This window comes from Plasmodium chabaudi (assembly GCF_900002335.3).
Source record: "Plasmodium chabaudi chabaudi strain AS genome assembly, chromosome: 9".
Classification (NCBI taxonomy): domain Eukaryota; phylum Apicomplexa; class Aconoidasida; order Haemosporida; family Plasmodiidae; genus Plasmodium; species Plasmodium chabaudi.
The window spans coordinates 727,036-743,107 of NC_030109.2; the positions used below are offsets into that span (position 1 = coordinate 727,036).

The 16,072-nt window shown below is 24.3% G+C and overlaps 1 protein-coding gene across 1 annotated transcript; it reads left to right on the forward strand.

Annotated features, from left to right (window-relative positions):
• Positions 1-455: 455 nt before the first annotated feature.
• Positions 456-16,016, forward strand: PCHAS_0919000 (dynein heavy chain, putative; the record flags this gene model as incomplete). The annotated part of the gene is made up of 2 exons (XM_737836.2): positions 456-15,739; positions 15,947-16,016. 2 exons carry the CDS (start codon positions 456-458, stop codon positions 16,014-16,016), a joined length of 15,354 nt encoding a protein of 5,117 aa, XP_742929.2.
• Positions 16,017-16,072: the final 56 nt, after the last annotated feature.

The following is a 16,072-nucleotide window of genomic DNA, read 5'->3' on the forward strand; positions in this document are numbered from 1 at the left end:
ATTAAATTTTAACACGCGTAAAAATAGACAAAATATATACTAGGTATCTATGCATGCTTAAAATCCACGCAATTAATTAGTAAGTATAATATGTACTTCAATTTACGTACACCTTGCACATTTAAAATTAGTGCGAAAAAAACAAAATAAAAATATATTATATGCCCTTTTTTCCTTAATACAAAATATTTCGTAAACGCATGTCTAAGTGTTTTTTTCTTTTTTTTAATCTTTAAATAATTTCATAAAGATAAGATAAAAAAAAATAAATAATAAATGAAGTGATGCTACTAGTAATAATAAATGTCTAGCAGTATAGTATCATAATTGCAGAATTACTAATACCACTAGAATACATAAAAAGAAAGTAATAGCAATAGAAGTAGTAATAGTAGCAAAATCGGGTACCCACTGTCATTTTTTAAATATGTGTATATATAGGCTTGTATAAAAATATGACAAAATTCCCCGAAGATCATTATGAATGTTTAAATTTAACAGAACTTAAAAGTAACATAGAGGAGAAAAACATATTAGGTTATACTATTAACTATACAGTAAATGGGCTATTATTTTTTGGAGGGTTTAAAATAGATGATGAAAATCCCACAGGTGTTATATGCAATGACTCTTATTTAGTTAATATAAATAATGAGAAAGCAAAATATGAAAGTTTGTTAAGTAAAATAAAGCCGCCTCCAAGATGCTATCATAACTCATGTACTTTATTAGATAATCATGTAGTTATTTTTGGAGGTTTGAATTCAGAATGCCCTTTTATAGCTTTAAATGATTTGTGGATATTTAACAGTACTAATAAAACGTTTTTGAAATTAAGAAATGGCTTAGAAGAGGAATCGAATAGTGAAAATGCTGGAAATTCCAAAGATGATTTAGAAACATCGATGGACCCCAAATTAAATGAACTCGAAATCTCTGAGATCGATGAAGAGGGTAGTAATGATGATTCATTTTTGGATGATGAATATGTTAGAAGTTTAAATAAATATATACAATATAACATAAATAAAAATAATACCAAGAATAACAACGATGGAAATTTGCTTACAAATAATGTGCCGTTGCCTCGATATTATTCCAGCTTAGACATATATATAGTAAAAAAAAAAGATATGGAAATGCAAAAAGAAGAAAAAGATGAAATTGTTACTAAAGGTAATAAAATATTCATAAATAATGCAAAAAATTATGAATATTTTAGTTTGATAATTTTTGGTGGATATGGAGGTTATGATAGAACGAGCTTTAATGATTTATACGAATACAACATATTAAATAATGAATGGATTTTAAGATCGTGCAAGGGTAATATTCCTTCAAATAGGTATGGGCATATCTCATTTATAAATGGAAATAATTTATTTATATTAGGAGGTACAAATGCTGAAGTAAGTTTTACTGACATGTATTCATGTGATTTAAAGAAAAATGAGTGGACAGAAGTTGATTTCTCGTATTCTTTTAATGCATCTAAAGTTTTTTGTAGAAATGTCCTAGTTGAATCCATAGATAGAAATATAATTTTCATATTTGGAGGCTATAATATTATAAGTGATGAGAAAGGAAATAGAAAAGTTGAATATGGGAATGGCGAATTAAACATGTTGAAATTATATGACACATTTAAATTAGAGGAATTAAAATATAATATCATTAGAAATAAAAATTCTAATTATATCAAAGATGTATTGCCAATAACTAGTGTTTTAAATGGCACTGATGGTAGGACAAATAATAATAACAAAGTAGACGATATAAGCAATTTGGGAAATGATGATACTTCGTCTAATATAGCATTCTGTTCAATCGCATATGATTTTGTCGATTCTAACTTGATTGTTTCTGATTCAAAACAAAAAATTTATATAATGAACATAAATAAAATAATAGGCCCTAAATATGCGATTTTTAACATTTGTCCAAATTCGTGTGATATAAATGGAAATAAAAAAATACTATTAAAAGGAAAAGGTTTCACTAATGAGGGTAAAATTGTTGTGAAATACCAATCAGAAAATATTACATTATATAGTGAAGGAATTTATATTAATGAAAATCATATATATACAATATCTCCTAATGCACAAGATATAATAAATAATAATATTTTCCATGTACAATTATCTATAAACGATAAATGCTATACAACAAATAGTTGCATCTTAGAATACTATTATAATATCGATCCAAAAAACACTTTAATTTTTGGTAGTGGATTATTAGAACCCGTATGCTTAAGTGAACCTAATATATTTTTTTTAATAGCAAGAAATTCTTTAAATGAAAATAAACAAATTGGAGGGGATAAATTTAAAATAAGTATTATATATGAACATGAAAATGAAGAACATCAGTTGCAATACAAAGTCTATGATATAAACAATGGAATATATATAGTAAAATATTTACCATTTTACGAGGACGAAGAAAAAATTATGTCGATTCAATCTGACATTAAAAACGAAACAAATGAAACACAGAATATGGAAAACATAGAGGACAAAAATACTGGAGAAAATATAAATAGAAACAAATCGGGAAATTCAAGTAGTAACATCAATGGTCATCCTAGTATGAATAAAGAGATAAAACGTATGAAAGCAGATATTCATGAAGATACCCAAATTTATCAGAATGCGAGTCCAAAACATACAGAGACTTTAGAGCAAATCGGAGCATTAAAAATAACCGTAAAGGTTAACGACGAAAATATACGCAATAGTCCATTTACCATAAATGTGTATAATAAAAAACAAGAAAAAGAATCACACGTAAAAAAGTTTATTAACAATAGATTAAATGATTTAATAACCAAAGCAGAACAGGTGTTAGAGTTAATTAAAAACAAAAATATGAATACAAATAATTTAATTAAGCTAAATATCAATATCGAACAATTCCTAAACAAATTTTCCAAATCGATATATGATATAAATATAATTGAGCAATATATGTTATACGGGAATATAAACATTAACAGTATTGAACAAATTATAGAAAAACAGTATGAACAAAATAATATAATAGATGCATATTTAGAAGATGACGTTTTCATTGACAAGAAAATTAACGATTTGATAGAAAAAGAAAAAGACATAAATCAGAAAAGTAAACTTATCGATTTGGGTCAAAGCAGTAGCACCAATTCTAAAAACAATTATAATACCTCAGAAACAAATGAATCAAATAAAGAAGCAAAAATAAATAGTGATGAAACAGAGATTGGGTTAGAGTATGAAAATGTTGAAATAAATAAAAACCAAGACAGGGCAAATAGTTTTAACCTAAATAATATAGAAAGCGAGTTTTTAAAATTAAAAAATAACGAAGATATGGTCAGATTTATGGATGAAAATAAACTCGAGTTTATGGATTATGTTGACTTAAATTCGATGAAGAAGATCAAAAATTATATTACTCTTTTGAATAATGAAGAAACAAATTTAAGAAATAAAAAATTCACAAAAAGGAGTGATACTAATAAAAGAAATGAAATGAATCAATTAACGGACACAAACAAAATGACTAACAAAGGGGGGAAATATGGTAATTTACATGAAGAATACTTATCACAAAATAATGAAAACAAATGTGAAGCGATAAGGAATTTATTAATTTTTTACTACAAATTAAGATATGTTTGTATATGTAAAAAAGAAAAAGAGTTAAAAGATGAATTTATAAAAGAAGAAAAGGAAAGCATAAAGAAATTAAAATTAAATTATAGAAAATTTGCAAATATAAAAAAGAATTTAGATATATCAAATGTCTATAGCCATAATAATGGTTATGAAGAATCATTAAAAGAACTTGAAAATACAAAAAAATATTTAATAGAAATAAAGGATGAAGTCAAAGAGATAAAACATATCTCAGATCATATAATAAAGATTGATAATGTAGAAGAACTAAATAAAGACATCGAAAACTTAGATAGCGAAATAAACGAGATAGAGAAATTATGGCTTTTTATCAAAAAAAAAGAAGAAATATTAAATAATTTTTTCTTTTCAAGTTTTAAAGATCTAAATGTAGAAGAATTTGATATTCAAGTGAAAAAATTGCAAAACGATTTTAGAAAAATAAAAGTAGACAAAAAACATAATATATCAAAAGAAGAAACATTAAAATTAAAAGAAACAATAAAATTCATTTCAGTTTTAAGTGAATTGAAAAAAGAATTTATAAAAGAAAGACATATAAAAGAAATCGAACATAATATTAATGAAGAAAAAGAAAGTAACAACGAAGAGAAAATAACGATTCAAATTGATGATAATACACTAACCATATATTTTTATAAATTAAATGTAGTGAAATATCAGGATACTATTTCAGAAGTAATAATAAAAGCATATAATGAAAAATTGATAGAAGAAACAATAGATAAATTTCAAAAACATTGGGAAAATATATATTTTAAAACTAAAAATTATAAAAATGATATTATATTAGCATATATAGATGATACTTGTATAGACACAATAGAAGAACATCAAATTATTTTGCAAAACTGTTTTTCTTCAAAATATTTTCTTTTCTTTTCAACAGAACTAAATTTATGGCAAAAAAAAATATCAAATATATATGAAGTCATACAATTATTTAAAGATATAGAAAAGTTATGGGCCTATTTACAAAATATGTATATAAATTCAGAAGAAGTCAAAAAAGAATTACCATTATATTCAAAATTCTTTCTAACAATAAATGATGAATATCTTGAAATGTTAAAACAAATAAATGATAATAATACAAAAATTGTCGATTTTTCAAATGAACCAGGTGTTATAGATAAATTAGAAGATTTAAAAGTAAAATTGTGTAAAAGTGAAAAACCATTAAATGAATATTTAGATTCCAAAAGAAAATCATTTCCTAGATTCTTTTTTATATCATCAACAGATTTAATAGATATATTATCCAACGGAAACAATTTTAAACTTGTTAATACTCATATTCAAAAAATATTTTTATCCATAAGAAGTTTTGTAGAAAATTATGAAGAATTAACTGATTATGAAAAAGAAAATGAAATAAAATTAATAGCCAATGCAATAAATAATTCCAAGCTTAAAGGTGCAAAAGAAAAAGCATCAAAAAATATAGAAAACCCCAATGATGATGTTGAAACAATTATTACAAAATTCATTTCTTCTTATGGAGAAGAAATTTGTAATTTTTATGAACCTCTTAACTTAAAAGGAAAAGTGGAATACTACCTAAATGATATAATTTCTCACATTAAACATACTATTAAATATTATATTACAAACTTGTTTAAAATGAAAAATATATATAATAATGAAAAAGACAAATGGATTGATGAAAATAATTTAGCCCAAGTATTTATATTATGCAATACTATATTTTTCGTTAATGATGTAGAAACTATTTTAAGTAAGGAAGATGGAAATGTATTAGAAGAGATAACCAAATATTATAAAAATCATATTCTACAATTAGAAAAGGTTATCAAAAAAGTTCAAAAGCCATTAACTGTTAAAAACCGAATAAAAATTATGTGTATAATTACTTTAGACACATTTTATAGAGATGTACTAGAAGTTATATTAAAAAATAAAAATACAATTTCAGCAAATATGTTTTATTGGCAATCACAAATAAGAATGTATCCAATGTTTAAAAAAAAAAAACATTATCAGGAAACGGTTCACAAAAAAATAAGTATAAAAAGTTATCAACATGATGAAGATAACATAAATGCTAATGAACAAAATGAAAATGAAGGAGATGATCAATCAGGAGAAATTCCCAAAGGTGATGACAATGATAATCTGATTCATAAAGAGAGTAATAGTATCATAAAAGATGATAATAGCAATAATAGTGACGCAATGAGTGATGGAATTTACAGAGAAAATGTTGATATTTACAAAAAAAATAATAATCTTGATTTTAACGAATTATATATAAAGATAAAGATTATGGATTGTTCATTCGATTATTCCTATGATTATATAGGAAACTATCAAAGATTAGTAATCACGCCTCTTACAAGTCGTATATATATAACTGCAACACAAGCGTTAAGCTTATATATGGGTTGTGCACCTGCTGGTCCTGCTGGTACAGGGAAAACAGAAACGACAAAAGATTTATCGAGTTTTTTTGGAAAAAATTGTTACGTATTTAATTGCTCAGATCAATTAGATTACAAAAGTATGGGTAACATATTTAAAGGAATTGGAAGTACAGGCTGTTGGTGTTGTTTTGATGAATTCAATAGATTAATTCCTGAAGTATTATCTGTTTGTTCTATTCAATTTAAATCGATATTAGATTGCAAACGTAATAATAAGAAGGTGTGTATAATAGGTTCTAACGAAATAGTAGTTAAAAAAAATTGTGCAGTTTTTATTACTATGAATCCAGATTATTTAGGGCGATCGAAATTACCTGAAAGTTTAAAAATATTATTTAGACCTATTACAGTTATTATTCCAGATTTTAATAAAATTTGTGAAAACATGCTAATGGCGGAAGGATATGTTGATGCTAAATATTTATCAATTAAATTTATAACATTTTTTGAATTGATTCAAAATTTATTGAAAGATAAACATTGTGATTGGGGGTTGAGAAGTATCAAAAGTGTTTTGACAAAAGCTGGAATTCTTAAAAGGGCATATCCAGAAGCTGATGAAAACAAATTATTATATTCAGCTATACATGATATTAACATAGCAAAAATATCTTCTTCTAACTGTCCTATTTTTTCAGGATTATTGAATGATATATTTTTTTCAAATCACGAGGTAGAAAATGATGAAATGGCAAATGGGGATGCTGAACAATCTGTATTGGATAAGAAAGAAAATGAAAGTAATCCCGCATTAAATTCAGAATTAAGCAATCATAAAGCTAACAAAGAAAATACAGTAGTAAGAAAAAACAATATGAAAAATATTACTAAGGAAGATAATACCAAAGTGACCAATTCAAACAATGACTTTTTCAAAGCAAACAATATGGAAAAAGATCTCATGGAAATTTGTAAAAATAATCACTTATTTGGCTTAGATTATTTCGTAAAAAAAATTATACAATTACATGATATAATCAATATAAGACATTGTGTATTTATTATGGGAGAGGCAGGATGTGGTAAAACAACTTTGTTTAATATGCTATTGGAATATCAAAAAACAAAATTAAACTTAAAAACAGTAAGTATTAAAATAAACCCGAAAGCTATAAATATTGACGATTTATATGGAAGTGTTCATATGAAAACAAGAGAATGGAAAGATGGTGTTTTTTCAAAATATATGAGAAGTTATTCAAAAAAAGACGATTATGATAAAGCTTATATAATTTTTGATGGTAATCTAGATTCACATTGGATAGAAAATATGAACTCAGTTATGGATGACAATAAAGTATTAACTCTCTCATCTAACGAAAGAATATTGTTGAAAAATCACATGAATTTAATTTTTGAATTTAGTGATTTAATGTTTACTACTCCTGCTACAATATCCCGGGCTGGTTTAGTTTATTTTTCTGTTGATCCCAATTCTTTATGGAAAAATTATTTTTTATCATGGATAGATAAGCATGATAATTTTAATAAAAACATTAAAAAATTATTTGAAAAATTAATGTATAAATATGTAGAACCTACTTTTTCTTATTTAAATACATTACAAACATCTATCAAGGTATCACCCATGTCTCATATACAATCGTTATCCTCTTTATTAGACACATTATTAAAGGATAATAATTTTGAAAGTGTAGAACATTATTTTATATATTCAGTTATATGGTGTTTTGGTAGTTTTCTGGGAGAAAAAGACAATATTAACTATAAAAAATGTTTTGATAAATACTGGAAAAATAATTTTAAAAGTATAAAGGTAAATAGAAAAATTAGCGTATTTGATTTTTATGTTGAAAATAATAAATTTAAAGAATGGGATGAATCAGAAATATGTAATGAAATAGATGATAATTATTTGTTGAACAATGACATATTTGTTGAAACAGTAGAAAGTTGTGCTTATAAATATATTAGTAAATTATTCTTGAAATCAGATATGCCCATTTTATTTATTGGAAAAACAGGTGTAGGTAAAACACAATTGTGCAAAAAAATATTAAGTGAAGAAAAAGACAATTTTAAAACATTTTATATGATATTTAACTATTACACTACATCAAAAAATGTACAAGCTTTAATGCAAAGTTGTTTAGAAAAAAAATCAGGAAAACAATTTAGTCCTCCATATCAACAAAAACTAATATATTTTATTGATGATATTAATATGCCTAAATGTGATGATTATAATACACAAAGTGCTATCGAATTATTGTGTCAGTACATAGATACTAATTCATGGTTTGATTTAGAAAAATTAAATTTAATAAACATATTAAATACAAAACTTGTATCATGTATGAATTATAATAGAGGAAATTTTACAATAAATCCAAGACTTTTACGCCATTTTTTCATATTAAATATTAATTTCCCTGAAAACAATACTGTTAATAATATTTTTAGTGTATTATTAAAAGGACATTTTACCAACTTCAAACAAGATGTAGCAGATATTGTCCCATCTATATTAAAGTCTACCATATCTTTATATTATAATATAGAAAAAACATTTAAAAGAACAGCAACACACTTTTATTACGAATTTAACTTAAGAGATATTCATAGTATTATCAAAGGTTTATTAACTACAACCCCGAATACTTTTCAAGATTGTGATAAATTACTATTTTTGTGGTTGCACGAATGTGAAAGAGTTTATTCTGACAAACTAAATAGAGAAGATAAAAAAATATATAAAAATATTATAATTGATATAATAAGAAAAATGTATAATAAATATGAAATCAATAAGTTTGTTAACAAATATGATAATAATCTATTATTATTTTCTAATTTTCACAAAGGGAATCATGATAAGTGCTATGATCAATGTAAAAATATTGAAGAATTAACATTGTATTTATCAGAAGAATTAAATGAATATAACAATTTTTATAATTTAAATATTGTCCTATTTAATGATGCTATAAAACATATTTGTAAATTAATTAGAATTATAGATAATTTAAAATCAGATGCATTATTATTAGGTATAGGAGGGTGTGGAAAGACAACTATTTCAAAATTTTCCTCATATGTTGCATCTAAAACTTTCATAGAAATAGATTTCTCACGTCATTGTACAGATAATGATATTAAAAAATATTTACAAAATATATTTCATAGATGTGTTATGAAAAATGAAGATATTATCCTTTTCTTAAAAGAAAGCAAAATACATGACAACTTTTTTATATATATTAACGAATATATGTGCACAAATAATATAATCAATTTATATACAAAAGAAGAAAAAGATTATGTAATAAATAATATAAGAAGCATAGCTAAATCAGAAAATGTCAAAGAAACAGATAATGATATATTTGATTATTATATCAAGAAAGTAAATGAAAATTTGCACTTTATTTTATGTTTTTCACCTACTAGTAACAATTTTAGAGATAAAGCAAATAATTTCCAATGTATATTAAATAATACTATGATTGATATTTATGACAATTGGGAAGCTGATTCATTAATGTGTGTTGGAAACAATTATGTAAATAATATATATATGAATATCAATACAGGAGACATTGTACTTAACCAGGATTATATCAATCTAAAGAATCAGGACATAGCGAAACTAAATGCAGACACAATTGTGGAAAATCATGTAGAAAACCAAAATGACCAACAATATGAGAAAATAGATGTGGAAGTAAATGATTTAAACAAAAAAGTGAACTCCCTAGAAAATGTAGATATAAATAGTAGCACTAAAAATTATCAAACAGTAGAAGAACCATCTCCTCGTGGTACTGATTTTCAAACTAATAAAGACATAACAAAAGGAATAGAAAACACAGATGCATCGAAAAATTTACCATTATTTAACAAAGACGAATATGTAAACCTAAAAGATATAATAACAGAATATCTAAAAGAATGCTATGAAGATATACTAGATATATCATCTGATTATTATTCCCATGAAAGGGCCCATATATATGTAACACCTAAATTATACCTAGAAAGTATAAAGACATATCATATTATGTTATTAAAAAATGTTACAAATATAAACAACAAAATGAATATGCTAAAAAATGGAATTACAAAAATGAATGAAACACGTTCAAATGTAGAAATAATAAAAAATTGTTTAAAAGAGAAAAAAAAAGTATCAGAAGAAAAAAAAGAAGCCGCTGAAAAATATGCTATTGATATTGGAAATGAAAAAATGATCGTTAAGCAAGAAAGTGAATTAGCAGATATAGAAGAAAAAAATTGTATAGAAATTCAAACAATTGTATTAAAACAACAAGAAGAATGTGAAAACGATATAGTATTAGGTATACCACTAATAGAACAAGCCGAAGAAGCACTGAATACATTAAATAAAAAAAATATACAAGAATTAAAAACATTAAATAAACCACCACCAGGTGTTGAAGATATCACTGCAGCTGTTATGCAATTATTAGCTACAATTGATACAACTATATCTGTTGATAAATTTGGAAAAATAAAAGACCCAAGTTGGAAATCAGCACAAAAAATGATGATTAACCCTGAAAAATTTATATCTATATTAAAAGATTATAAAAATAAGATTGATGAAAATTTAGTTCCAGATTGTAATTTTAAATATGTAGAAAATTTAATTAAATTACCGCACTTTAACAAAAATGCAATTCAAAAAAAATCAAAAGCAGCAGCCGGTCTAGCTGAATGGGTATTAAACATTACATCCTTTTATAAGATTATACAAAATATATTACCAAAAAGAATATTATTAGATAATACGAAAAAGAGCCTTGAAGAAGCAAATGAGAAATTACAAACTGTTAGAGAACAAGTACAATCACTTAAAGAAAAATTAAGCGATTTAATAAATCGATATGAACATGCTATTTGTGAAAGAGATTTAGTTATTTTAGAAGAAAAGAAATTAAAAACTAAATTAGAATTATCTATTAGATTAATAGATGCTTTGAGTAGCGAACAAATATCATGGTCTAATCAATATGAAAGTTTAAAAAAAAAGAAAAAAACTATTTTAACTGATATATTATTATCTTCTACATTTGTAACATTTTGTGGAGGATTTACAAAAAAATATAGAAATAAAATAATGGCAAAATGTATAGATACATTGAATAAAAAAAATGAAGTTCAAAATAAAACTTTTGTAAATCTTTTCAAAAATAATCCAAATGGTGCGACTACAGAACATGGACCAATTAACACCCCAAATAAATTTAGTTATGCATCTGTAAATGAAGATATAAATAAGTATGGAAATAATAAAAACGATAACAATAATATTAAAAATAATGGTGAAGATTCCAGAATGAATAACAGTGTATCTTCTATGAACCCAAAAGGAAAAGATAAAGATGAGACATATAGTGATAAAGAAAATGAAAATGACGATAAATCAATATATGATATATTTGCAGCAAGTAACTTTAATTTAGATTTATTAATAAATGAAGAAATATTATCAAAACTAAGTAAACAAGGACTAACATTAAATTCTGTCTGTATTGAAAATAATATAATTTTAGAAAATAGCGAAAAGTTTCCTATTATTATAGATCCTCAAATGGAAAGTTTAAAATGGCTAATTAATAACCAAAAAGAAAAAAGCGCAAAATTAATAATAACAGATATTAATGATAAAATGCTAGATCAACAAATAGAAGAATGTATATCATATGGATATTCTATTATTATAGAAAATGCTGATGAATATATTGATAATACATTATATAATGTTATATCAAAAAATATTATAAAAAGAAAAAATAATTATTACATAAATATAAATGATAAAGAACTTATATTCCATCCAGATTTCTATATAATTTTACATACACAATTGTCTAATCCTCATTATCAACCTGAAATTCAATCAGCATGTTCTTTAATTAATTTCACTGTTACCCCTGATGATTTAGAAGAACATTTATTATCCATTACTTTGCAAAATGAATTTAATCAATTATATAAAAAGAAAAAAAAACTATCTTTATTAAAATATGATTATATGTGTCAATTATCATTTTTACAATCTTCGATTCTACAAAAATTAACTGATGCTAAAGGGGATATTTTAGAAGATGTTTCACTTATTGAAAATCTCGAAAAAACCAAATTATTAAGTGAAAATATTGTTAAAAAAAGTGAAATTGTCAAAAGTACAGAAGTACATATTAATACGATTATTAATTTATATAGGCCTTTATCAAAAAGAGGAGTCATGTATTTTTTCATTTTACAAAAACTCAAAAATCTTCATCACTTTTATTTTTATTCTTTAGAAATATTCTTAAAAATTTTTATAAAATGTTTACATGATTGCTCAAAGAATAATTTTTCATATAGCGAAAAACCAGATGTGAAAAAAAAGAAGAAAAAAAAATATAAAAAAAATCCAAAGGAAAGTCTTGAAAATGACGCTGAAAATAGCATACATGTCGAAGCTCCAACAATAAATATTTACAGTGACAAAGAACAAGAAAATAACTTAGAACCTCTCGAATCGTCAGCTAACTTAAGAGAAGTGGAAGAAGCACATGATGAAGAAGCTGAAGACGCTGGAGATGTTGAAGGTGTGTCGGAAAATGTGAATGTCGATGAAGCGAATGAAACAGAAGCAGTAGAAACTAAAAAAATAGAAGAAGACGAATCACAAGAAATAGAAGACAAAGAAGCTAACGAAATAGATGCTGTTCAAATAGATGAAATTGAAACTGATGAATATGAAGAAGAAACCGATGAGGAAGAGACAATAGACGAAAGTCTAGAAAGTGAAGACTTTGAAAATGATGATATCAAAAACGAGGAAATAAAAATAGATAAAAATGAGGTCGAAAAAAGAGTGAGCATGCTAATAAATATGTTGATTGTAAAAATGTGGATGTATATCGATAAGGGATTATTAGAAAAGGATAAATTAATTGTGAAATGCTTAATTATGTTAAATTTAGAAAAGTTAAATGGTAAAATAACCCAAGAAGAAGAAGCAATATTTATAAATCCAAAACATAAATTATATAATAAAACAAATGAAATAATATATAATAAAAAGAAAAATGAGAATATAGAAAAGAAAATAATAAACAAATCATTTATTAACGAAGAATTATATGAAGATTGTAAAAATCTAGAAAACTTAAAAGAGTTTGAAAATTTAATTGATAGTTTTGAAAATGAAAATATGTCATGGAAACAATGGATCTTATGCGAAAAGGTTGAAAACGAAGAGTTACCTAGAAAATTTAATAAATTAAAAGATTTTTCAAAATTATTATTAATCAGAATATTACGTAAAGATAGGTTTTTAATTGCCTTAAAGAGCTATATTGAAAAACATATTAAAATGACTAATGAAGAGCAAAATAAATATTCTTTGGAAAATATATTAGAGGAATATATCGATAACAAGACACCCGTTTTATTCTTGTTAACTCCTGGTAATGATCCATCTAAGGACATAGAAAATTATATTGAAAAGTTGAGAAGACAAAAAAATGAAGATGATATCAAAAAAAATATTAACAAAAAAGGAATTAACACCGAAAATGCTAATAATGATAATGAAAACGATGACACAACTAATGAAGAGTCCAGCACAAATATATCTTATATTAACATTTCCATGGGTCAAGGACAAGAAAGTGTAGCATTAAAATATTTAGAAGAAATATCAAAAGTCGGAGGTTATATATATTTACAAAATATTCACTTAATGACAAAATGGTTAAAAGAATTTGAAGAAATTCTTGATAAAATACTTTCAAATGCTCATAAAGATTTTCGATTATTCTTATCATCAACTATTCCATTTGAAAATAATACACAATTATTGCCTGAAAAATTATTAAAAAAATGTTTCAGAGTAAATAATGAAAAGTCTTATAGTTTAAAAGAAAATATAAAATGCTGTCTTGATAAATTCGAAAATAAAGAATATGACACAAAAATAAAAACAGTTATATTTGGTTTGTCATATTATCATAGTTTATTGTTGGGAAGATTTTTATATGGAAAAATTGGTTTTAGTCAAGTTTATTCATTTAATGATAACGATTTAGAAATATCTTTTAATATTATAAAAAGGTATCTAAGTAATAATGAAAATTTCCCATTAGCTGATGTTCTATTTTTAATCGGTGAAATAATTTATGGAGGACATATTACTGATATATGGGATAGACGAATAAACAAAACATATATAAGAAATATATTAAAAGAGATATACAAAAATATAATTAATATAAATGAAAAGGAAAGAAATGACAATGAACAAGGCAGTAATAAAAACAATACTAGCAATAACAATATGGGTAGACTTACCAATGGCCACAGAAATGATAACAACAACATAGATAGTGATGATGAAAGAGATGAAACAAATAATAATGAAATGGGTGATATAACAAATTCGGATATAGAAGAAAAAAATATGCTAAAAAATAATAAAAAAAATATTTTGTTTGAATTCTTTAGATTCCCTGATTGTAGTAAATATAATATTAACCAACTGAAAAAATATATTGATGAAAAGTTAAATAAAGAACAAACATATTTATTAGGTTTACACATAAATGCAGAAATAGAATATATGAAAAATGAATGTTATAGAATATTACAAAATTTACAAGAATTAGGAAATAAAGATATTGCATCTTCTTCAAATTATAAGGATGAAAATAAAAAAAATATAGCTAGCGAAAATGAACGAAACAACGAAGGTAAAGAAGAAAATAAATGCAACAAAAAAGATACTGGAAATAATGACGGAATAATAATCATATATGATATAATAAATACATTATTAAATGAACTGCCTGAAAAAATAAATATAGATGATTTAAAAATAGACGAAATTGAAAATAATACATTTGTGGTTATAGCAATAAAAGAAGCAGAAAATTTTAACAAACTAATTGAATGCGTGCATGATACATTAATAGAAATAAAACTGGTTTTAGACGGTATATTAAATGTTAATGATAAAATACAAAATACTATTAGATCATTATTATTACATAATATACCAGAAATATGGAAAAAATACTCTTATCCTTCAAAAAAAAAATTAATGCCATGGTTTGAAAATTTCAAATTAAGAATTATATTTATAAAAGAATGGATAGCAAAAATACGAAATAATATTTATTTGCCTAATTCTGTATGGCTATCTGCTTTATTTAATCCTATTTCATTTTTAACTGCAATTAAACAAATGTTTGCACATAAAAATAATGTGCCTATTGATAAATTAAAATTAAAATGGCATGTAACAAATATAACTAAAGTAGAAGATATAAATAATAAAAATAATTCTTTATATATACATGGACTATTCTTACAAGGTGCCTCTTGGCTTATTAATTCAAAAAATGATGTGTTTACATTTGATATTTCAAATTTAAGTGGAAATGCATCATATGGGAATATAATTGAATCAGTTCCTAAAAATGCATACTTTTCCATGCCAGTACTTTATGTTTATTGTATAACAAATGAACAGGATGAAACCCTAAACCAAAATACGGAATCAAGATATCTCAATACACCTTTATACATAACATCTGACAGAGGAAATACATTTGTTTGTTCGGTTGATTTGAAGTAAGACATGAAAATATTGACTACATGCATTACCTATATATTTACTTTCTGTGGATATCCTTATACCAGCTTTCTTTTCTATGCATCTTTATCAATAATGCGCAAGCATATCCTCAAAACTTTTGTTACATTCATTCGTGTGCCCAAAATTGTATATAAAGCAATATATATATGTACGAATAATATTATGCCTACTTAATTTTGCAGCCTTGATATTGATGATACTGAAGACAAATGGATTTTAGCCGGAGTTGCCCTCGTTCTTTCCGATGACTAATCATAGGAAGACATTCACTGCATTCACTGAATTTACATGCATTCCCCTTGTTATAT